Below are 23,321 nucleotides of genomic sequence, written 5' to 3'. Positions count from 1 at the left end.
TAAACATTGTATTCTTCATCATTTACTGTATTGCTGAGGTTAAGGCCAAATACATAAAAAAATACATCTGGTACACCAATATGCTTTTCTTTGCTGATTTCCATCTCTGTCAGTAATAATTTTATATTGATTTTTCTCCCCACTTCCCTTTTCCTTTGGTACCCTATATTGCATTATATTATATTATGACAGTGAAAAGCCCTGTTAAGAATAATGAAACCCAAAACTTCAAATACTTTATTTTTTATGGAGTTTTTTGAAAGCTGTCTACTTTGAGAAAGAGGTTTGGTATTAGAAGTGAAAATATCAAAACATAGCTTCTAAATATTTACTGCTAACTCTAATTAGAATTTTTTACAGTTGTGTGCGCCAGCTTTTGACACAGTGATATGCAAAATTATTGAAGCTCCAGAAGCTGCTTTTCTAAAGTCCTTCATTGAAGTAACAATACACATAGTAGTTGATTCTTGTGATTTATGATCAATACAGTAATTCATTCAAGAGGTTTTACTATTATTCTATATGGTGCATTGCATGATAAGGAACACAAAGAGTAAATTACAACTTTCCAGACAGCCCTTGGGAGCAAGCAACTTTTATACATACTAAAGCCAAGGATTTCAAACATTTTTCATTTCTAATGAACTTATGTGACTGACTGCTATATGTTCATATATAAAGGTCTTAATTTTACTTAAATCTTTACTTAAATCTTAAATAGACCTGAGATTCATCTTGGTTTGCGTTATCACTCTGCATTGTTTGACCAGCAATTTCTGCTTCTCTTTTGCTTTTCAGCATTTTTTTCATGAAATGAACCATGTTTTCAGCTTGTTTTTTATTCCTGTCTTTCCACAGCCCAATTCCTCTTGTGTTTGGATATGTGAGGCCAACTGTTGTGTGTTCTTTTTGGTAACCTGCTATATTCTTGCATTCCCAGCTTCAGTAGTCTAACCTCATATGAATTGCTTTCAATAGTTTTAGTTTTGTTGTGAGAAATTTATTTCTGGTAGTCTTATTGTATCCAGAAGGAAAAATCAGAGAAAAATGAAGAAGGTTTGCAACAATGGAGATTTTACTCTAGTTTTGTATGATCCCTGTGAGCAGACTGTAGCTTTGATGATGCACTACAATGATTGATCACTAGACATTTTCTACATTTCAAATACGCCATTGCGATTCAGATGTGTAGAAATTTGACTTCATAGACAGCAAACCCAGGTTCTCAATTCTCTGCAGAAAATATTCATCCATTTTAAAGTATGCTTTCAAGAGGTTGCTGAAGCCTTATACGTAAAATACATTTTCCTAGGTTTCTAATTTTAAAACATGCCTATCACTTAGATGTAAACATATCTACACGTATTTAGTGTTATATAAATGAATAATTTAAGTGAATATTATAATTAACATGGCTTCATAATTCAATTCCATTTAAATTCCATTTAAATGGACACACACAATATTAATTATATACCTTTGAATTTGAATTATGATAAAGGGCAATATATTTTGCAGAAATAATTTATTATAATTTCATAGAAGATAACTGCATTCGATACATACCTCTCAGTGTCAAAATGAGCAGTCCTTATTCAGTACACTTGTGCAATGCAAGCTGATTTCCTTAGAGAAAAGAGTGTTAATTAAACCAACATTTTGTAATACTGATATGCAGAGGACTGCAATTTTCAGAGACTAATAACTTTGCCAAATAGCTACCAGTTTTCGCTGACTCTCTAAAGATCTGAATGTAGTTTGTTTGTTTGTTTTTCTTCACCCTAATAGAAGTATTATCCTTGTTATAAGGAGATAGGGCTTAAACTGGAACATTTTTCAGCCCTCTCATTCAATTCATGAGCACAAATCTCTACAGAAATTATGTAAATATAGTGACAGTAACCACTATAACGCCTCCCTATGTTTTGCAACATATGTAAGTAGCATAATACTGGAAGTAAGGAAATTGAGACATGGAGGTTAGATAATTTGCCTGAAGCTAAACAACAACCAATTAGCAGAGATGGGATTAGAATTACAAAGTCTTGGCTCATGGCCCTCTCTTCTGTCCAGTAGCCAGCCGTCACTTTCAGTGCTTTTGGCTTCCAGTTTTATCTCTTGAGACCAAACTTCAGTGAATTTATTTTCTGAATCTTCTTACTACTTGGATATGAACTGAGAGGGGAACCATGACTAGGATTGATACTACTTTTTGGTTTTATAATAATTGTAAAGAACGTATTTGCCTGTGAAAGAAAAATGCAATAATCCTTATTGGTAGCTATGTTTCAGTAATTTTTACTTTTATTTTAAAGATGGGCATGAATTGTTCTTTCCAATTATGATGGAGGTTTCAGAGTAAAAGTCTCTATGACAGGGCAAATGTAAATTAGTTTTTTTAAGGAAGAAGGCTTCATTGTGTCCTACAAAACTCTTGCAATCTTGTATTTTGTAATCTTCTAAAACACCAACTATGCCTTAGAAATGGTAGATTTGATGAAATTGTAGAATGTAATGCAAATACTTAGTGTCAAATCACTGACTTGGAAATCTATTACAGACCCTGCTAAGGTCACCTCGGCACATTGGTATTTCAGTGGTACAGTCATTGTCTCAGCTGAGGGGGTGTCATCCACTGTAAAAATATAATCACTCCACAGATAAGCATCATATAAAGCCCAGCTGAATTAACTTTTTTGATTCTGTATTGCCTTCACTGACTCTCTCAGGACAACACGCCTGAACTGTTCTAGATAGTTCCTGTTTGGTCTGTTTAGCTTGGTCGCAGAACAGCTGTGGATTGAGCAATAGGAGCATAAGACAGGGGCAACACATGAGAGGAGAATAAGAATGAAATAAGAGTCCCTGTGTTTGGGCCACTGTTGCTTTTCTCAAGAGAGGATAAAGCAGAATTGTGGTATTTGATGGGAATTCCTTCTAAGGGAGCTGACCAAATAAAAGCGAGCCTCTTCACAATCTGTATATACCACCTTAATAAAAATCACTTAGCAGTGCTTTTAACTTTGACACTGTAAATAACCTGCATGAATGAAGGAAAATAATTTCTGGCTTTTTCAATTGAGTAAAAGAAAAGCTTTTTATTCAATGGCATAAGAACCTGGAGAATGCTAGTGTAAGATTTCCTTTTACAGCATGGTATCTGACCACACATAAGACTCTTACTCCTCTTCCACCCTGAATTTGTCATTATGTCTCCCCCTTAAATATCATGCCCTAGACTGAATGTCAGTTCCACGTAGTGTTATAATTTCTTGGTATCTCTGGTTTTTTAAAGAAGAATAAATTTATGTTAAAGAGAATGGAAGGTACCATTGGTGAGATATAGATGAGACAGGCATAAGCTAGACACAGTACTGTGGGTCAGGATTATCTATTTAGGTGTATTTTTAATCACTGCAAATTATATGAAAATCACTTAAGTAACATGAATAACCATGCAAGATTCTTGTAAAGCAAGTGGAATGCCACAGTGACATACAAGGTGTCAAGTAATTGTACTCTTCAGTGATTTCAGGTAATAGATTGCAGAACAGCATTGTACGAAGTGCTGTCATGTATTAGAATTAAAACAGAAATGGACTTGTAGTAATTGGAGGTTTACCTTTATGTGGTGATATGTTCCTTTTGGTTATGTTTCTACTATTTAATTGAATTTTTGAGCTAGTTACAACTTTGTTGTGCGTACCTTTATATGAGGTTTTAGTTCTCACATTCTTGAATGTATATAATATACTTCAGATTTCTGCTGGCATAACTTCATTGGAGAGGAGTTAGAGCAATATGGCTCCTGTAGAAGAAGTTCATAGAGCAGATGCGGTTTTAACTTCAAAACTGCACTTCAGGAGTAGTATTTTTTTGCATATTGGTAGTGCGTTGTTCTTACTGACAAGAAAATGTGACTTGTAGGAGCTTGTATTCACAGCAGGAGCTGTACACAGTAGGGTACTTGTGTAGCACCCAAAACAGACAGTATCAAAAATGCTGCCAGTGTAAATACATTCTAATCAGTGCTTTTATATCTGCATAACCATATCCCAGAGCAGGCTACTTGTACTGTGTTAACCATACTGATATATCTTCAGTGACTTGTGGGCAAGGAACTTGGACGATCCACTGGGGCCTTTAGTCACTGAATCTCACATACCTATAAACAGTTTTCTGACCTAGTTATGAATGTCTGCTTATGCCTCAGTAATATCATCTTACAGGCCACACTAACCTGTCTTTTGGTACAGCTGAGTCTGGGCTGCATATTGTGGCTCTCACAGTGGTGCTGGTAGGAGGAACATATATTCTCTCTACTTGGCTGGACTTGTAATTTAGGTATCATATAATTGGTTGTTGTAGGCAAATGGTAAATATTTTACAACTAATAGATAGAGATGATTATCGACTTCTGGGATTAAGTAGTTCCAACCTAGTAAGAAGGAAAGAAAGATTTATAAGTCTCTACTAAATAGTATTTTTTTATTTTATGGCAAACTTAATGATATATTCTTTAGCTCAATAAATTATGCTTATGTCAAGTCATGCCATCTCTTAATGCTGGTTTGCAAATAGAAACATCTTAAATCCCTTAATGCCCCAGACTGTATATGTCATATGGACTGTAAGATTTGATTAGCCTCATGCACACATTTTGTCCCAAGTAACAACAGTCTGCCTCTCAGCAGTTTAATAGTTTAACCCAACAAAGAAAGAAGTATAAACCTATGTGTTTACCACCAAGGCAGGACATGACTCTGGCCAGAATGCTTCAAAAGAGGAGAAGATATAAACCACTTTGTCACTAAGCTGAAGGTCAGTTATTATACTTGAGACAGGTTTGATGAATCTAAAGGTCACCTTCATACACCCTAGGAACAGATTGGGTATATTCCTTGTCTGTTGGGGATGAAAGCTGGGGTCCAGTATTTAGCCAAGGGCTTGGTCCCCAAACTAAGCCTCTTCATCTTATCTGGAAACAGAAGTGGAGAAGGAAGGTGTTCTGGTTTTGGTAACTGCATCAGAAAGATTGAGTGACTTCAAATCTTCTATCAATTACCACCCATGTCATTATAAACTTCGATAACATAGATATTTTGAGTTTTATAAATTTTTCTTGCTTTTACCTTCAGCTGGCTTGACCTAGGGGTGATTTTACAGTCAGTGGATAACATTAAGGCATTTCACCCATATAGGCATATTGTACAGAAGACTAGGATCTTAGGTCACTACAGGAGCATAGTCACAGATAGTAGCAGAATGCTTTTCCCCTTTGATGTGCTGGCCAGCTGGGGTGTTGGTAACAAGGCAGTTTGCCGCTAATGTTGGAAAAGAAAGGTGATGCTTAGATGAAAGTAAGTCATGTGGTCTGTTACGAGGCAGAATTTTATTAATTTCTCTTCTGCTTGAACAAGAGTTATGAGAATTTGCTTATATAGATGCCTTGTCAAGCATTAACACTGAACCATATTTAGTATCCAGAGCTTGACAGCTTGATGGTTTCTTTTCTCTTTGAGTCAGTCTTATCATTAGATAGGTGATTTTCCTTTCATAGTTGCTAGTCAGCAATCTGCCCTTTGTATAAATGACCAAGTATGCATTTTGTTGTGTTTACATAAATAAAAAATAAGTGGAAGCTTAACTCAGTTGTTACAATGCCCCAGTTTTATTCTTCCTAGCTTTGGTATCTGTATTTTGAGGGGTTTAGTAAGACTGAAACACCAATAAAGGCCATTTCTCTAGTCATAACCCAGATACTGTCAGCTGCTAATTGAAACTCTTACCTGTAGGATCTTGTTATTTCCCCTTTTTTCTTAGAGCAAAACTCCTCTGGAAAGAGATCAGCTTGCTTGGCATTTTAGGATCCACTGCTTCTACTTTGCATATCGAAAAGGAGTGTCAGCTCTCAGTTACCAAATAATTCATATGCAGTCTGCAGACATTAAAATTTGAAAAAAGAAGCAGTAGAGAGCTTTGAAGCAGAATTTCCTTTCATTAAATTAGTGAATATGACAAGGTTATGTAATGTTCCTGGGGGATGAAGTGGTGCACGTCACTAACGTTTTAGATTCAAGAGGCTTTATGCTTTTCATTTGCTGCTGGAAGAAGGCTTAGTACTGGATTAACTAGCAAGTTCCTCTTTCTAACTCAGGTAGATTAAGCCCTACCCAGGTTTTACATATACTGTATGTGATGTACTATGTATACACACAAGCTTATATCTATTTTGTTTTGTATTGTGCATTTGAGCACATGTGCTGGTGTATAACTTAAAGTCACATGTGCAGCTGGGCTAAATTTACAGTGTTGGAATTCCTATAGACATGAGGAAAGAGAAAAAGAGAATTCTTGCTGTCCTGTGCGTTTACTGCTTAGTGAGTACTAAATGCTATGCCTACATCTGTCAGTGCTCAGGTTAATCAAATGCTAGAACCAAGCATCCTGATTCTCTTTTCTTAAACTAGTGTAAACCAGAATTCTTGTGTAGAAACAACTGAAGAGACACTGGAGTAAATAAGGAGAGATTTGGAAACAAATGTGTAAAACTTTCATTTTCTGTAGTGATATTTAAAAGAAGGTTAAAGTTTGTAGTGAAGGTAATGGGTGTGTAGCACTGGCAGGTAAAGCTGTGTGTGCAGCTTGGGGATGGAAAGCAAGAGGAGACGGGGTTGAGAGCAGGTCTGGCTTTGGGAGCCTTCTCCTTTGTTCTGATCATTGAGGAGGCTGGCTTCAATGGCCCGTCAGCCCTGGCTTCCCATTAGGCTTAGTGCGATAGCACTAAGTAATTTGCCATGAAACCAACTTAAATTGTTACCAGGTTGCCTGCAACAGTTTTAAAAGAAAAAGTACTGCAATAAATTCTTCAGCTTTGTCCTGCTTAGGCTATAAACATATTGGTCTATAATATTAATAAAAGTTTTTTTCACAGTTTTTTTGCATAGGTTCTTCATATTTGTGAAAGCCTTTTTCTTTCTCCTAGTTATTACAAACTGTAAATGAGTATGGGAGTGTGTGTGGGGTAACGTTAGTTGGCAAATAAATGTCTGCTGCTGTCTGTGTTGGTTTGTATTCCTCCTGTGTCCCTAGGGCTCAGATAATGTCTGTGTCTAAAAATGCATACATAATCCACAATGGAATGAGCTGGTACCAAGGTTTGCACAGCCTAGAGGTACAAATTAGGAATGTGCTATTTTAACATTAGACCTTTTGGAAAATGTAACCTACCTATTCTACCTTTAAGGTGTTACTTGTAAATACATCATTTGATTTCATATTTCAGGGAAGAATAAACCCAATGGTCAGCCTAGTAAACTGACACTGTGCATTGCAGAAAATTTGAAAACATAAAGATTAGCTTGACTTTTAATATTTTCCTTGAGAGATCAGGAAGTGATAATCTTTTTTTTTGAGCTGCTTACTAAATTTGTAGGCTGGGTATGCTCTGGCTGATGGAGGGCTGGGGAACTGGAGATGGCTTGCCAAGCTGGAAAAAAAACCCCAAAACAACCATCCCCCCAAAACCCCATACATTTTTTGACATAATTGTTTCTTCTGAGTGCTTTTGTTTTTAGAAGAATACAAGTAGCAGAAAGAAGGTGGGAAGATAAATGTTTTGATTATATTTTATGACCATTGTTGAAGGGGCTGGGTTTTTAAGAGGATGTTGCAATCCCTGTAAAGTGAAATAGCTTAGTTTTGGGAAACCTGTATTTGTACCTGCAAACAATTTTTGTGAACCAAATGGATCAAGGTCTTCAGCTGGAATTAGTTGACATAGCTAGATTGCATTTAGTAGTTGAAAGATGAAAAGCTGGTAATTTTCATTCACAGGATAATAAAACTATTCAGCTGCTCAGAGTATGATGACATTTGAAGATTGGGTTGTTGCTATTCTTCTTGCTGAAGAATGTAAGGATAATGCAGTTTTAAGATGTTTACAGTGAGAAACAGGAAAATTTCACCAGCTTGTCACTGACAAACAAGAGCCTTTAGGAACATACCAGTTGGTAACTTTGGGATTTCTTTATGCAGATTTCATGAATACAAATTGTCACTTGTCTATATAGAAATAAAAACCTAATTAACTTTCTTACATAGCCAATTTGCAGGTCCACTGTAAGTGCAGGTTAGAATTAATGCAAAACAACTGCTTATAACAACAATCAGTCTAACTGATGTCACAAATTATGATTAATGAGTGAATTAGCAGTGAATGCTGTAAATGAGTGTGCTTTGAAAACTTTTTAATAAGTAAATGAGCACAAAAAGCTTTTGTATTAAATATTATGTATATATGTATAATAGGTTTTTTAGTATATTAACTCCTAGAGGAGATGTGAAAAGAATAATAACGCGTGTAATTTGTAATGTATCTATACAGTGTCAGGCTGAGATTGCGTGCAACATTTGCCTGTTTGTTCATATTTATCAGGACAGGAGCCTTCACCATTATTGAATGTGAACCAGTTTATGGCCTGTTTACTTAGCATATATAGCAGTTCCTGATAAGTCAGTGGGATGCAGTGAATATTGCAAAATGGGATGTGGGGTGAATAAACGGTATTTTATTTTAGTTTTTTTTTTTCTCCTTTTTTTCCTTTTCACCCTGTGTAGGAATTTTCTGACTGTATAATTTGTCATAGGAAGAATATCTTCAGAATTCATAACTAGGAATGAGTCCAGTCACATACCCCACTGAAAATTGATGTCATTAGACCAGTAATACATAAGGGCTCTTAAAAGTGACAGTGATTCTTGTGATGATGTGTGTGCAGTATCCTAAAGTGCATGGGCACCTGCCAGACCACATTGTTTACTCTGTGCACAACCTGCATATCTCAGTGTCAGATGAAAAGGTTTCATGGGAACAGTTGTGCCTGTATCATCTTCCAACTTTTATTGCTACAAAACAAGTCACCAAAAAGTTACTGTAATTTTTCAGAAGTCTCCTGAAACATCAGTATATGTTAATTTACAAGTAAATGGGGTGTTTGAAAGAAGCATCTTAGCGTATTTAATTTTTTCTGATGTCTTTCTTATTTTATTCACACTTGTTATGAATGCTGACAAAGGATATGATAGGATATGATTTTGGGAAATTTTTATTCTGATTTTGGAAACTTTTTCATATTTCAAGCATATGATAAAATTTAATCATAAGCTGAATTATGATACGCTAGGAACTTCCATACACCACAAACAGAGGGTCTAAAAACAAATACATTAAGGTCTGCATTCTCTATATATCTTGTCTATAGTAGGTCTACATGCTGAGCTTCCTGTACTTGGGCTGCAGACATCCAATTAGCTCTCACTTTACCTTTAAAGAAGGTGAAGTCTTATCCTCATATCCATCTCTTAATTAGAGGAGTTATGTCCATAAAAATGTCTCTACACAAGAAGAGCTGTCAGTAGCTGCGGAAAGAAGGGGGCTGAACTACTAATTTAAAAAACATTTTGTCAGACATTTTATTTGAGTGCAGAGGAAAAGTATTACATGTCCTCAAAGCACAGCACAGAGTATAGAACAGCAAAATTAAAACAGTTAGATTATTCTGTAACATGAAGAAATGTGATTTAGTTAATTCCATTCACTACTTCAGAATTGTACTTAAACTTACAAAAGAGAATGTGGAAGTGCAAAAGAGAAGACAGACATGTCTTATGCTCATGCAAAGCTATGAAAACATTCCAATCCAGGTGAGTTATTTTAGTGTCATGTTATAAATATATTTCATGGAGCCTCAATACACAAAAAAGGACAGTTTCTTTCTGAATAGTGGTAAACTATCTGTATTTCAGAACTTCCTGTGCCCCTGGGGGGACAGCTTGACTGCTTGTTGAAGCAGCAGCCTAACTTCTGTGGTTTTAATCTCCTTGAAACAGACAAATTAAAGCTCAGTATATTTAAGGTAAGCTAGCAATAAATTAAATTTTCCCTCATATATTAGAGTGTAATTTACAGTAGTTAACAGTTGTTGCTTGAGTTTCTCAGGAGTCCCAGCAAGAAGTCCATAACAAGCAGCAGAGCCCTCAAGCCTTGCATGGCAAAGCTTGTGGTACTCTCCATTAGTCCAAGTTATGGAAATCTTCTGCTGTAAAATTTTTTCCTTGACAAGGTACCAACATTCAGTATCAGCACAAATATCTGAGTAGGCACTGTTAGATAAACAGCCTGAAACAAACAAAACTTGTGTTGTTTGCATTTAATAGCCAATATTGCTGTAATTTTGATGGTACACACAAGAGAGTTCAAATCCAGAGATATGAGGTGCTGATTTTAACTGAATTTTACTTTTGTTATTTTAATTTCATTTTTGTTATTTTAATTGCAACTTTATTGAAATGTGACCAAGTAGAGTTTCAAAAGTGCCAAAAGGCTATGATATCATAGTTGGTAACCTATTACATCTGATTTTTTTGGCAGATTTAATTGCACTGGAAGGTTCCCATGTAGATTGTTGCTGTGTTTAATGAAGTGGGCTGCAGAGAGTTTTTGTTGGACTCTGCACTGCTGTTGTTAAGTGAGGTTGAAAATAGTTGTCAGTTCTCAATCAAAATTGCCCTCATGTTAATAAGCATGAGGCAGTGTAACTGTGTTTGCTGTCAGAGTGCTTAGTAGCTTAGGTCAGAATCAATGTCAAGAAACTGACAACATTAATTGTTAATTTATGTCAAACCTTAATTAACAACCTTTATAAAGATAAAGACAACAAATACTACTTTTCATTTCTGTTTCTGTTGGTCTGATGATGGTCACTTTGTATGTAATGAGATGAACATGCTGACTGAATAATGAAAAGATGGATTGCATAATACCTGTTTTTCTCCATGGCTGGCTGGCTATCACCATAGTCTGAGCACCTCTTGACTGTAAATGAGTTTATCCTCACAGCACCTATTGAACACGCAGAGATTATCCTTCTGGGGCAGCTGCTGAGCCTGAAGCGGAGAATTTAACTGGTTTGCCAAATTAAATTCAATTTTGTGAATTTAAAGATAAACAGCTGAAAAAGGCCATTGTATGCATTAAAATGTCTGAAGCGTACAGGACTACTAGAAGTTTTCTGTTTCAGATAAAATTATTTTTGTTCTAATAATAATTAACCTTCTCTGATATCATATGATACCTTAAAGATAACTGTCTAACTTTCAAGATTAGACACTGGAGAAGAGTTGTGGCAGTGTTTTTTTACAGGAATTACTTACTTATGCAAAAGGAAACTTTGACCAGCCACATACCTTATTTTTTCAGCTGGATTATGGTCTAAGTGAAACACAAACAAACATCATCACGGTTCCCTTCTATAGTGGAATGTGAAGCTTTTTTTTGATGTAGATAATTAGCAGTCTTTACATACAATAATGTGGTCCTTACATACAATCTTAAAACCTTGTTTTTCTTGAAAAATGTCTACAAATAGGGAATCACATCATTATGTAACAACTGTGCTTGTCTTTTGCCTCTAATGCTTTCTGGCAAGTGTTGTTAGTTAAAAAACAACAGCTTTACTAATTGTCAGTCCAGCAAAAGTTCACATAGGACTGGAAAAATACTGTTCTTCTTCAGGTAGCTACCAAAGCCACATTAGGTATTCAGCCCTGTTTCTGCAACTCCACTATGTAGATAGAGCTCTGCAGAAGCTAGTAAGCAATTTTCATAAAGAGTGATGGCAGTTACAGTCCTTTACCAGATTTCACCCAGTCCTAGATAAAGGAATCATCAGAAAACTGGTTTTACCTCTAACAGCAGTTAAGTTTGGTGGAAAATTTTTAGTTTCCAAAATACTGCTATGTGGTTTATTTGATAAACAGCTTTGCAGTTTTCAGAGTGTCCTGGTTTCAGCTGGGATAGAGTTAACTGTCTTCCTAGTAGCTGGTACAGTGCTATGTTTTGAGTTCAGTATGAGAAGAATGTTGATAACACACTGATGTTTTCAGTTGTTGCTAATTCACGTTTAGACTATAGTCAAGGATTTTTCAGCTTCTCATGCCCAGCCAGCGAGGAAGCTGGAGGGGCACAAGAAGTTGGCACAGGACACAGCCAGGGCAGCTGACCTAAAGTGGCCAATGGTGTATTCCATACCATGGGACGTCCCATCTAGTATAGGAACTGGGGAGTGGGGGCGGGGAATCGCCGCTTGGGGACTGGCTGGGTGTCGGTCGGCGGGTGGTGAGCAATTGCCCTGCGCATCATTTGTACATTCCAATCCTTTTTTTACTGCTGTTGTCATTTTATTAGTGTTATCATTATCATTATTAGTTTCTTCTTTTCTGTTCTATTAAACCGTTCTTATCTCAATCCACGAGTTTTACTTCTTTTCCCGATTTTATCACTGGATGGGGGTGGAGTGAGTGAGCAGCTGCGTGGTGCTTAGTTGCTGGCTGGGGTTAAACCACAACAGAGTGTTGGAGATTAGGAGGATTTTGTTTGTTTCTTTTGTGTTCAGAAGCAGTAGGAAAGGTAAATTGTCATATGGTGTAAATTAGTGCAAGCTCTCTTGTGTTTACCTGAACAACACTAATGGAGTGTTTGTCTCTGAGTGTCTGATAAGGAGGGAAGGGATTCCCCTTTATTTATCTTCTTTTAATTATTGTTATCATTAATAGAATGTATTGCATATTAGTAAAAGCATGCCAGCCATAGGTATCATGGTGACTGGCAGTGACATAAAACCTAGTAGTAGAATATGGTGGGTTTTTTCAGTTGGTTGGTTAGTTTTGGTTTGGGTTTGGGGTTTTTGGTTTTTTTTCAGAGCTAATTTAACTTAGTTCAACACAGTCTTTGCTTGTTCATTGCTTTTGTTTTGTGTGTTGTTTAAAAATCTGCAGTTCTCCTGGTCCCAAGATAGTTAAGTGTAGTGTTGCAGGAATGAATGCACAGCATGGCTCTTAAATTAAGTTGCTTTCCGTCCTTGACCCTTGTAATGCATGGCAAAATTCGCAAATTTTCCAAAACAGACCTTGTCTTTACAGGAGTAAGTTACTTCATGGATATTGAAATTATCAGTTGGGCAGTCACTGAATGTATGAGTGAGGCATAAATTTAGAATTTAAAAGCTGCCTATGAGCTACTATGCATAGTAACTCTGTGCTTATGGACTTGCCCACACAATGTTTTTCTTTCGTTTGTTTGACGTTCAACACTGAATTCACAAAATGTCAAAAAGAATAAAAAGAGAATGGCAGTGCATCATTTTTCACTTGATGGCACACAATCACAACTTGTGCCACAGAATATAAGAATATCAGATTCAGTCATGTCTTTTTACATATCAGAGCGCTGAGTTAGTATATGCATAGAAAAGGATTCAAAGCTAACAGTTTTGGTGAAATCCAGATGCTCTTCATCAGAATACATTTCTGTCTTTTCTGTGGTCCAGGCATAAAGCCTGTGACTTGGGAAAGGATTTTTAGTTTCTTTGCTCTAAGTGTGTTTTATTTGCCATGGTTTTGGTAAATCAGAGAAGTTCTTTCATAAATTCCCCATGGCAGCAGTGGCACACTATTTTGCTGTGCTCAGATTTGCTGTTGCATTTGGTTTCAGGTATATGTTCACCAGGCAAAATTAGCACAGCAGATAGTTCAAGGACCCCTAAGCGTTCTGGAAGGTTGAGCAATAATAATTTTACCTGACATCTCTGTTAAAGAAAAAAGCATGCAGATTTTCAGGAACATTATATTTTTACTGCATTTTTAAAAAATTGTCTTTGTTATTGGTATGTTACACGTTAGGGACAGGGTAAAAAAAGACTCAATTCATTTCATAAACTTAGGACAATCTGCACGCTCTGGTATTTCATGTAACAATGTAACAACAATGTATTGACTTTGTTTTATAATAATGGCCACATCACATTTTCTTGGCATTTTAAATTATTTTAGGATTTCTTCCAGTGTTACATATATGCATACTTGTAGTCTGCTTGGTTTCTGACATTTAAATAAACATGCTGACTGGAAGTATTGCCTGTGGAAAGACCAGTTCAGCAGAATAAGGGGTTAGACATCAGAAGTGAAGAGCAGTTGAGAATGGAAAGGAGCTGTCTGCTGAAAGTTGAGAGCAAAAATGAATTGCCACAGCTGCTATAAAGGAACTACATATAACAACTTAAAACTGAGAAAGACTATATAGCAATATAGCAAAGACTTGGATTCTTTATCATTTATTAGCCCTAAGTATTCACTTCGTATCTTTTAAATCAGCATCTTAAAATGTATTGGATCTCTAAAAATTTCTCAGCTAGGAAAGAGAATGATGTAAATATTTACAGACACTCTTCAACATTTCTGTACTGTGGTTAGGCATAATGTCATAGGTTTTTATATTAAATCTTTAGAAGTCATGTCTTGTGTTGGTGTAAGTTCGAAAGTTTTGTTTCACCACAAGGCTAATAAATTAATTTTAACTATGTTGTAACAGAAATCGAAGGAAAGAGAATAATTAACTAAAATGCCTTTTCCTGCTTTTAAAATGATTTGTCTATTTCTCTCTCCTCTCCTGTTGTTGAAATAGTTGGATCTTTTTTCACTTCTTTTTTTCTGACAGAGTAGAATAATTTGGGAGTGAACAGGAGCTATACGTGAAACTGTGCCCAAGCATAAATCTCTCTTCTCTTATAGTCTTTCTGTGTGGACTCTTAATACATAGTCATTTACCTCCACCACTGCAAACTTACTAATGCTTTCTCCTAAATGTCACTGATTTTAATGGCTTAAAGGTGGGAATCCTGTTTTCATGACATCCTGTGATCATAACATCAAGACATGAATCATGATCTTATTGCAGCTGATTGATGAGCTTATTTTGCAACAGAAGACAAATTGGATTTTTTTATTTATAATGGTGATAAAATATAGTGTTTGATCTTGGTATTTGGATGCTATTAGATTTCTGTTTTAATATAAATTTCACTAGTAAAATCTCTAGGTGCTTTCCTGACCTTTTAGTTATTTTTTTAATGCTTTCTCTTGCAGGTGAATACTGTCACTGGAGGAAAAAAAACCCGCACTATTTCCTTCTTTTTTCATTTTGTAATCTTGACATGGCTTATTTTTTATGTTTCCTGCTTAGATTAATTTTGCTAATTGTTTTGTTTGTTTCAGCACCACCAAAGTTTACAAGAACTCCTGTTGACCAGACGGGGGTTTCTGGAGGAGTCGCCTCATTCATCTGTCAAGCCACAGGAGATCCAAGACCTAAAATTGTCTGGAACAAAAAGGGAAAGAAAGTCAGCAATCAGAGATTTGAGGTATTAGGTCCATTGTTCTGTTCCTCTGAAAACCATTAATTGCAACCTCGCTTCTAATCCCAATATGTATGGTTTATTTTCAGTGATTAAGCAATATAGCTATGACTATTGGGGATAATTTGGTGGGAGCAGTCTTGCAAAGTTTTTATTTTGCAAACTGGTTATGCATAGCGCTGTTAAAGAGAAAATTGCTACTGCTGTTTTCTAAACTAGCATGATGTAACCGGGGAACTTTGATGTGCTTCTGTTCAGCCTGCTATCTTTTCCATGGAGGAGATGGGGGAAAATTATTTGAGCAGTGATTGCTGTCTCCAGAGAACAAGCCATGTCCTTTTGGACAGTGTGCATCGAACAGACCTAGGCTGCTACTGCTTCTGCTGCCACAATTGCTTACCACTGTTGCAGAGAGAGATGAAAAGGACATTGTAGTTCCTGCTGCTGAAGAGGAAATGTAAAACTTGCTTGCTTTTGATTCTTTTCTTAACAATAACCTAGGAAAAGGCTTTAGAGAAAGCTGTTTCCTCTCTCCACTACCTTCGGTTAAAGGAAACAGTGAAGATAATCTGTTCAAAGCATGCTGGTTATTTGGGTGAAACAAGACAACAAATATTATTCCCTCTTTTACTGGCAGGAACAATTAATACCACATATGGATTGACCTTTAACATGAAGAAAAAACTCAGAAAATGGGAGAAGGCTTGTAGAATAGATACCAAAACTTGCATTAAGAGTGTATAATTTTCACTGTGTCTCTTCATTGTTTTCAATATTAAATGAGAGACTTCTGCATTAAGAAAACAACTGTTTGGAAGATGACTAATTTGTATATAAAACAGTTGTGACAAATTTTATGAGTGAAGATCTAAGATATACCTATTAAAAGTTGACTGAATATTAAAGTCTTCTGTGTTAATTTTTAATAGTATTTGGGAAGATTGCTTGCCCTGGCTTTCAGGTTAGATTCACATCAGCAGAAAAGAACTGCATTTCTTAAATAAGCTAAATTTTCTTTACTCCTTTTTTGTTCAAAAAATATTTAAAGGCATTGGAATTTGTTCATTAACCAATATAACAATATAATTCTTTGCTTGTATATTTACTGCAATATAAGAAATAAAAGCATGAATTTGAATGTGACCTCCTAGTGCCAAGAACTGTTTGCACTTTGCAGAGCATATGGAGAGCTGTAATTAGCTAGAGGGATTAACTTAGAAATTTTGTCATAAACTCTACACAACTTATCCCTTCTGGTCACAAAATTTTCACTTGAGGTGAGTTCTAAACAGTGAAAGATTGGGCAGGTACATGTTTACTGTGTTGATTTAGTTTTATTTTGCAATATGTCATGGTTTATTTGCTTCATATATTGTTCTCTATGTGTGTATGTACCTGTTTTTAGGGAGAATAAGCAAAAATAAAACAGTTTTATTTCCATAAAAAATATTTGAAGGAACTATAAAAAAAAAATTTAAAATGTTTTAAAAATGCCTTCAGTGGACTGTTGAAGCTGTATAACCAAGTGAGATGGAATGTAATTCAAAGAAATAGAAAACACTTGCCAAGTATTTTATAATTTTTGTTATAACCGCTGAGCAGGGTAGTTATAAAGTGTGCAGAGCACAGCAATATTTTAAGCATCTTTCCTTCCTGTCCAAAGTAAAGCCATTAACTCATGCTGTAGAATCTCTAAATAAGAACAGAACGACAATAGAAACGAAATTCAGAAAAGACACGTGGAACATTTAGGAAACAAGAAACATCTGAGATTATCAACTGCACCAATAAGAGAACAGTTAGTTGGGCATACTTTCCTCTTCTTTCACATTAATATTTTGTATATATCATTGACTTTTATTACTTAGTAATACAAGACATGGAAATGTTTTACCTGGCCATCTGTCTTCATAGAAGCCTAGTAAATGCAGCTGGAAAGGACTTAAGTGGGTCATCTAATCCACATGCTTTCCGAGGGATGCTGGGGGTTACTTTTTTTTTCCCCTCCAATAAACTTGGACAGCCTCCTACAGTATTTCATGAACCTTGCCATGACTTTTTTTTCTCATAGGGAACCTGAACTTTTTTGCTGAAACTTGATGTACATAGCAATTGTCTTATCTAGCAATGAGGGAACAAATATTTTATTCCCTTTCCTGACAGTGGCTGTTGTGGTTTAACCCCAGCCAGCAACTAAGTACCGCGCAGCCACTCACCCACTCCCCCCCCCTCCCCCCGCCCCCCAGTAGGATGGGGGAGAGAATCAGAAGGAAAAAGGTAAAACTCATGGATTGAGATAAGAACAGTTTAATAGAACAGAAAGCAAGAAAGAATAATAATAACAATAATAAAATGACAGTAATAATAAAAGGATTGGAATATACAAAACAAGTGATGCACAATGCAATTGGTCACCAGTCACTGACTGATGCCCAGTTAGTTCCCGAGCAGCAGTCCCCCCAGGCCAACTCCCTCCCGTTTATATACTGGAGATGACATTACATGGTATGGAATATTCCCTTTGGCCAGTTTGGGTCAGCTGCCCTGGCTGTGTCCCCTCCCAACTTCTTGTGCCCCTCCAGCTTTCTCGCTGGCTGGGCATGAGAAGCTGAAAAATCCTTGACTATAGTCTAAACACTACTTAGCAACAACTGAAAACATCAGTGTTATCAACATTCTTGTCACACTGAATCCAAGACATAACACTATACCAGCTGCTAGAAGGAAAACTAACTCTATCCCAGCTGAAATCAGGACAGTGGCTTGTTTATATATTTTAAGATTATTATTGTTGAATGTGGAATGTTTTTGCTTGCAGGCTAATTCTCACAAATGAGTGAGAATAGTCGTGAGAGCTATACATTGTTTGTGAAATTGAAGGCTACAGTAAGACTTTGTGGGACTTCGCTATTAATCTTTCATCTTTTCTTTGTATTGCAAGTACATGCTTTGAATGAACATGATACAGGAGGATACTTTTTTCTCTCCTTGCTTCAAATCAATTCAAATAATATGAATTAGAAAAATCTAAGTTACTCAGAAGTCTTTCTAAGAGGAACTTAAAGAGAAACGGGGGTGGGGTGGGGTGGGGGAGGAGACAAGTTCAAAAAATTTCACCATTCTACCCTGTGGCATAAGGCTGGTTTTATTCAAAATTCTGTGCTTTTTTAAAAAAAAAATTCATTCAGTAGATGTGGGAGTCAGAGGAATTAGCTATGTGATATGCAGGAAAGGGGAGAACTCATCACAGGAAAAGCAAATCCATTTTATGATACATATTTTGGAGACACCAGACTTGAAACTTAATCTCTGCAATATATGCCCAACCCAATCTGCTGCAATTGTTTTTATTGGCCATGCAGCTAGGATTATTCAGCATTCAAATTTAAACAATAAGAATATTATTTTTCAGTGTAACAATAGTGATTATTTGGATCCCGTGCTTTCATTTTTTATCTACAAATCATTAGTCTGTCTGCTTTAAGACTGTGAAATTTTCCTTTCCCCAAAAAATGTCAATTTATCAAGAATTCTAGTTATTCTTTTGTTTATGCTAAGGTCAGATGGAGATTTTGTGTTGTCTCGTTTTGTTTAGGACAATGGCTTTACTTAAAGAACAAGGAAAAGTAATACAGCCTGTGAGTTATCAAACCAATTTCTTCTCAGAAAAAAAAAGGTTATTATCTTATTTCCTCTTAGACCTCTCCCACTGCTAAGAAGAAACTGAGCAATTCCTACAATACAAATGGGAAGATAATGGGCATATAACCATAGTTCCCATCCCTGTATTTTATTTCTCTCTTACTCTCAGCAAATATAGAGATCTAGTAGATTACTTGTGTGTAAGTTAGACAAACAGATACAAGCATGTGTGCAAATATGCATATATGTAAATTGTTTTGTGCAGGTATATATAGATTATGGACAAATATTAATTATTTTGTAAAAACAAATTAATAATTGTGACTGTCCTTTCTTGATAGGTGCCATTTACCTGATGGTACTACTAACATATATTATTGACAAATAATTTTTTTTTAAAGTAGATTAAATCGATTTATATTATTACTTAATTCTTAGGAAGGCTTTTCCAATGCCTGGAGTGCTGTAGTACTCACCAATATCTGATGTGATTCTGACTGCGGAAGGAAATAGCCATTCGATTAATTCTGTCTTGTATGAAAATTAATGTTTCTTTGTAAATATTGCAATTTACAAACTAAACCTTAAAGTTTAGCCTTATTATTTAGTCTCTTAATGGGTCACATGTTTTCTAATACATTGCTGGATAAATTTACTTACCTTATGGGGGTTAAATGCATAGCTAAACTGAGTAGTCCTACCTTGTTGAGAACTGCTGACCCTTTTTCACTTTGGAGCTAAATGAATGAGTGAACTGTACTCTGTGAGTAGAGTGGGAATATAGCCTGCAGCAATTAAAATGAATGTAACTGGCATTTGAAGGTAGAGTACTTAAGCTAAGGGAATGGAGAGAGATTGGTGGTGAACGTCAGGATAAAGAGCATTAAGTTACAGAATCCTTTTTTACAGCCCTTGTTAGCTGAGGGTTTTTTGTTTTCGTTTTTCATCCTGGCTTTTCTTGAAACTAGCTTAGAGTGGCCATCGAATACTCACTGAACAGTAATGTATGTTACAAGGCATTGCCACTTAGACATTTGCCCATCTATGTGGAATTTGTCCTGGTACGCGTATTTGAAAAAACACCCTGGCTTTGATGACATGAATACGAACAGGTCACTGCTCATGAACAGATTAACTGAGGGATAGGCATTTGTTACAACATCTGTGACAGCTTTTGTTTCCTTCTATAGGTAATAGAGTTTGATGATGGATCTGGATCAGTTCTCAGAATACAACCACTGCGCACTCCACGAGATGAAGCTATTTACGAATGTGTGGCTTCCAATAGTGTTGGTGAAATAAGTGTGTCCACAAGACTCACTGTTTTACGTGGTAAGTTCTTCCTAAACATAACTAATTTAATTCATAGAGCTGAAAGTGTTATGCTGTTGTAAAAGAGAGGTTTCTCTCCAGGAAAGGTAAGTACAGGTCTTTCCAAATGAGCTTTGTTATAGTCCTGATGCTGTTAAATACAAACTTTTTCACATAATACTTGAATATTGTGTTTCTGATTTTTGACCATAAGATGGTAATGTGAGTATGTGGGGTGTGGCAGATTAGAGTGAAGAACAGAAGTAAGAAATAAATGAAACAGGAGTGCCACGCACAACAGGTTATTATATCAATTATTGATCAAAACCCAATGCTTTATGAATGCATTTGTTTTACATTTTAAGTGCTGTCTTGGGTAGCTTAGCTCTGTGTGATCAGCATTTACACAGAAATTTGCCCAATTAACAGTGACCTTGAAAAGTTGCATAATGGTTTTTAGATGAGGTTAAGCTGCTACAAGATTTTCCCCCTAAGATAAAAAACATAAAAAAGGGGAGGGCTTCTTCCATTTCAAATATACATCACCTGAATTGTATTCTTACTTTGGCAAGAAGTTTTTGAATACAGTAAAGGACAAAAACCCTTTTTTCAACTATCCTTCAGGGGTGAGGATATGAATGTACTGCCGAGTCTACTGTGTAGATAATACTCAGAGGAGTAAATACTAGTAGTCAAATGACGTGAATGTTTCATTCTGTCACCTACAGATGAATGGAGACTAGATTTGGAGACACTTCATGAAATATCACAGTCTTCAGTTTGCAGGGTTGCTTTCATGACTGCAGATTACTGTATTGTGATATTACATGGCATTACTTGATTTGCAGAATTAACTGCTAGGGGCCTGTTTATAGGAATTGAAGATGACTAGTCAGCTTTACAGAATTTAGAAGAAAATTTGTAAAATACATAATTTAAATTTTTTTTTGATCCTTCTATCCCAACAAATGTAGGGTGACAAGGAGGTTTCTTTTCTGTTATTTTTCTCTGGAGTTGGATTTTCATTCAAAAAAAGAAAAATAAAAGATTTATTTCCATACTTCTGTTTGCTATTTTAATCAGTATGGACAGCCCTGGCATTACTGTTGGAGTCAACTAACAACACTATGTACATATATAACAAATAATAACACTAAGTACATATGTATTTTTTTCTTAGAGGTAGTCTGGTGTAAGCAAATCTTTTTCATATTTAAAGTTTTTATCTCTAATGCCATGATTGTTCCTTCTGTTGTCTTTAAAAATTCTTCCCAGTCTAACCAATGAAAACGGGAAGCTTGATACTTGGGTTCATGTTTTAACAGCATCTGTTCTTAACTCCCTTAGATAAGCTTTTCCCTTTATTGAGTGATAGAAGCACTTTTTATGCACAGCTTCCATGTTGTTGAACATAAAATGACATTTTCATACTGCATTAAAAGATTTGTAAACTAAAGGGAAATTGGAAAAGAGGGGGGGAGCAAAAAACAATGTGAAAAGTCAGGTGTAAGAAATATCCTTTGTCTTCAGAGTTTCTTGAAATGTATTTACAAGACTCTCTAGTCTTGAAATGTGCATGTATATGTTTTGAAAGATACCGTTCTAAACCAACCAAAGTTCTCATTTGTGGGTTTGTAGAGAAGAAGCAATAGTCCTCGTGTCTCTACTGAGGGCCATACCAATTGAAAAAGGTGGAGGAGTTGTCTTGAGTGTCAAAACTGACTGTAAAATGTGATCTGTTTCTTTGCTTGTTCTATTGATTATTTAATCAATTTTTTGTAAGGCATATGTGGCTCTGCTGCCTATTTCTTACTCAAATAGCTCAATGCTACTTCAGACAGCACTAGCATCAGATCCTGTTTTAATGACCATGCATAATGATATGCATATGCAAATGATGAACAAAAATGTCCATTATTAGTTATGAAGTTAAATTTTTAATTAATTTAAATTTAAAATTTTAATTAAAAATTAATCATCTAATTAAAAAATATGAAATATTAAAGATTGTGTTTTGTTTCCAGCCATAATACATATGGCTTTCTCAACTGCTGGCATATGCTTTGGCCCCAGGAATAGGTTCATGGATTTAATCTGAAACTGGGAACATAGGAGAATTCGTGAACATACTAGGACTGTAGAATTAGAAAAAGGGGTAACATCAGAGAAAGCAAGGACCATGCAGAGTAACAGGGCATTGTAAAGAAATTTTGGCAGGGTTAAAATTTTGAAGTGCTATATGTTCAATAACTTGCTATATTGCTTTCCAAGACAAAGGATAGTTCAGTGCTAAGGGCGATAGCCTGGAAGATAAGTAATTCTATTATAAGCTTCTATTTTGCAAACTTAGACAAATCTTCATCTTGTACAGTCTGCAATAGTAGCCTTGTGGAAAACACTCCATCTGATTATGCGTTCATGGGAAAGAGTGTCACTGTGTCTTACATAGCTGCCATAGGAATAAATAGATCGTAGATGTGAATAGGAATTAACCGACATAATCAAATGCAAAACAGAGTGGAGCTGGATCTGTGGTCCACTTAGGCTTTACTCTTCCCTGGGGCATGTGTGTGACTCAGGGTTGCAGAAGATACATAAGTTTCGTATGTTCTTCAAATCTTTCCATAATGGTGCTATCACAGACCCAACTTGGCATTTGTGCCTCTTGCAAGAGGGCACCCTGGGGAGGAAATCAGAGTTTACCCATAATTTAACCCACAAGTATTGCAACCCTAATATGGGATGCTGGTGAAATCAGGATGTTCCCAGGAGTTGAAGTATCTACCTATATTCATTTTTGTTTGTTTGTTTGTTTGTTTGTTTCACTAAATCCAGTTTAAATCATTTGTCCAGCACAGAAATCTTTAGAGCCAAACTTGGCAGTTTTTCTATCTGTGTCAATAGAGACTAACAGTAGTTCTATACACTACAGGTTTTACCCTGTTTCCTCTAGGTTCTTACACTAGGACCAATCTGTAGTACTTGGGTCTCTAAGAACTATGAATATAAATGGAGTCTTTAGCTTCTGGGTCTTGCAACTTCACAGTGTGAGAAGGAAAAAGGGCAGAAATGGCAGCTACAGATGGTAACATTTCAAGGCCTTAGCAGAGACAAAGT

At 35.9% G+C, this 23,321-nt stretch overlaps 1 protein-coding gene across 23 annotated transcripts in view; it reads left to right on the top strand.

Moving 5' to 3' along the window:
• Window positions 1-23,321, top strand: part of PTPRD (protein tyrosine phosphatase receptor type D) — a 1,298,969-nt gene that overhangs the window by 1,059,357 nt on the left and 216,291 nt on the right. For all 23 annotated transcript variants that reach the window (XM_069776173.1, XM_069776170.1, XM_069776168.1 and 20 more), the window contains 2 exons: window positions 15,112-15,257; window positions 20,084-20,225. In XM_069776173.1, the coding sequence (XP_069632274.1) occupies window positions 15,112-15,257; window positions 20,084-20,225 (288 nt within the window). The remainder of the gene's footprint in view (window positions 1-15,111; window positions 15,258-20,083; window positions 20,226-23,321) is intronic.

Source organism: Haliaeetus albicilla, chromosome Z, assembly GCF_947461875.1.
Source record: "Haliaeetus albicilla chromosome Z, bHalAlb1.1, whole genome shotgun sequence".
Lineage (NCBI taxonomy): Eukaryota > Metazoa > Chordata > Aves > Accipitriformes > Accipitridae > Haliaeetus > Haliaeetus albicilla.
This window is presented reverse-complemented; position numbering and strand designations above follow the sequence as displayed.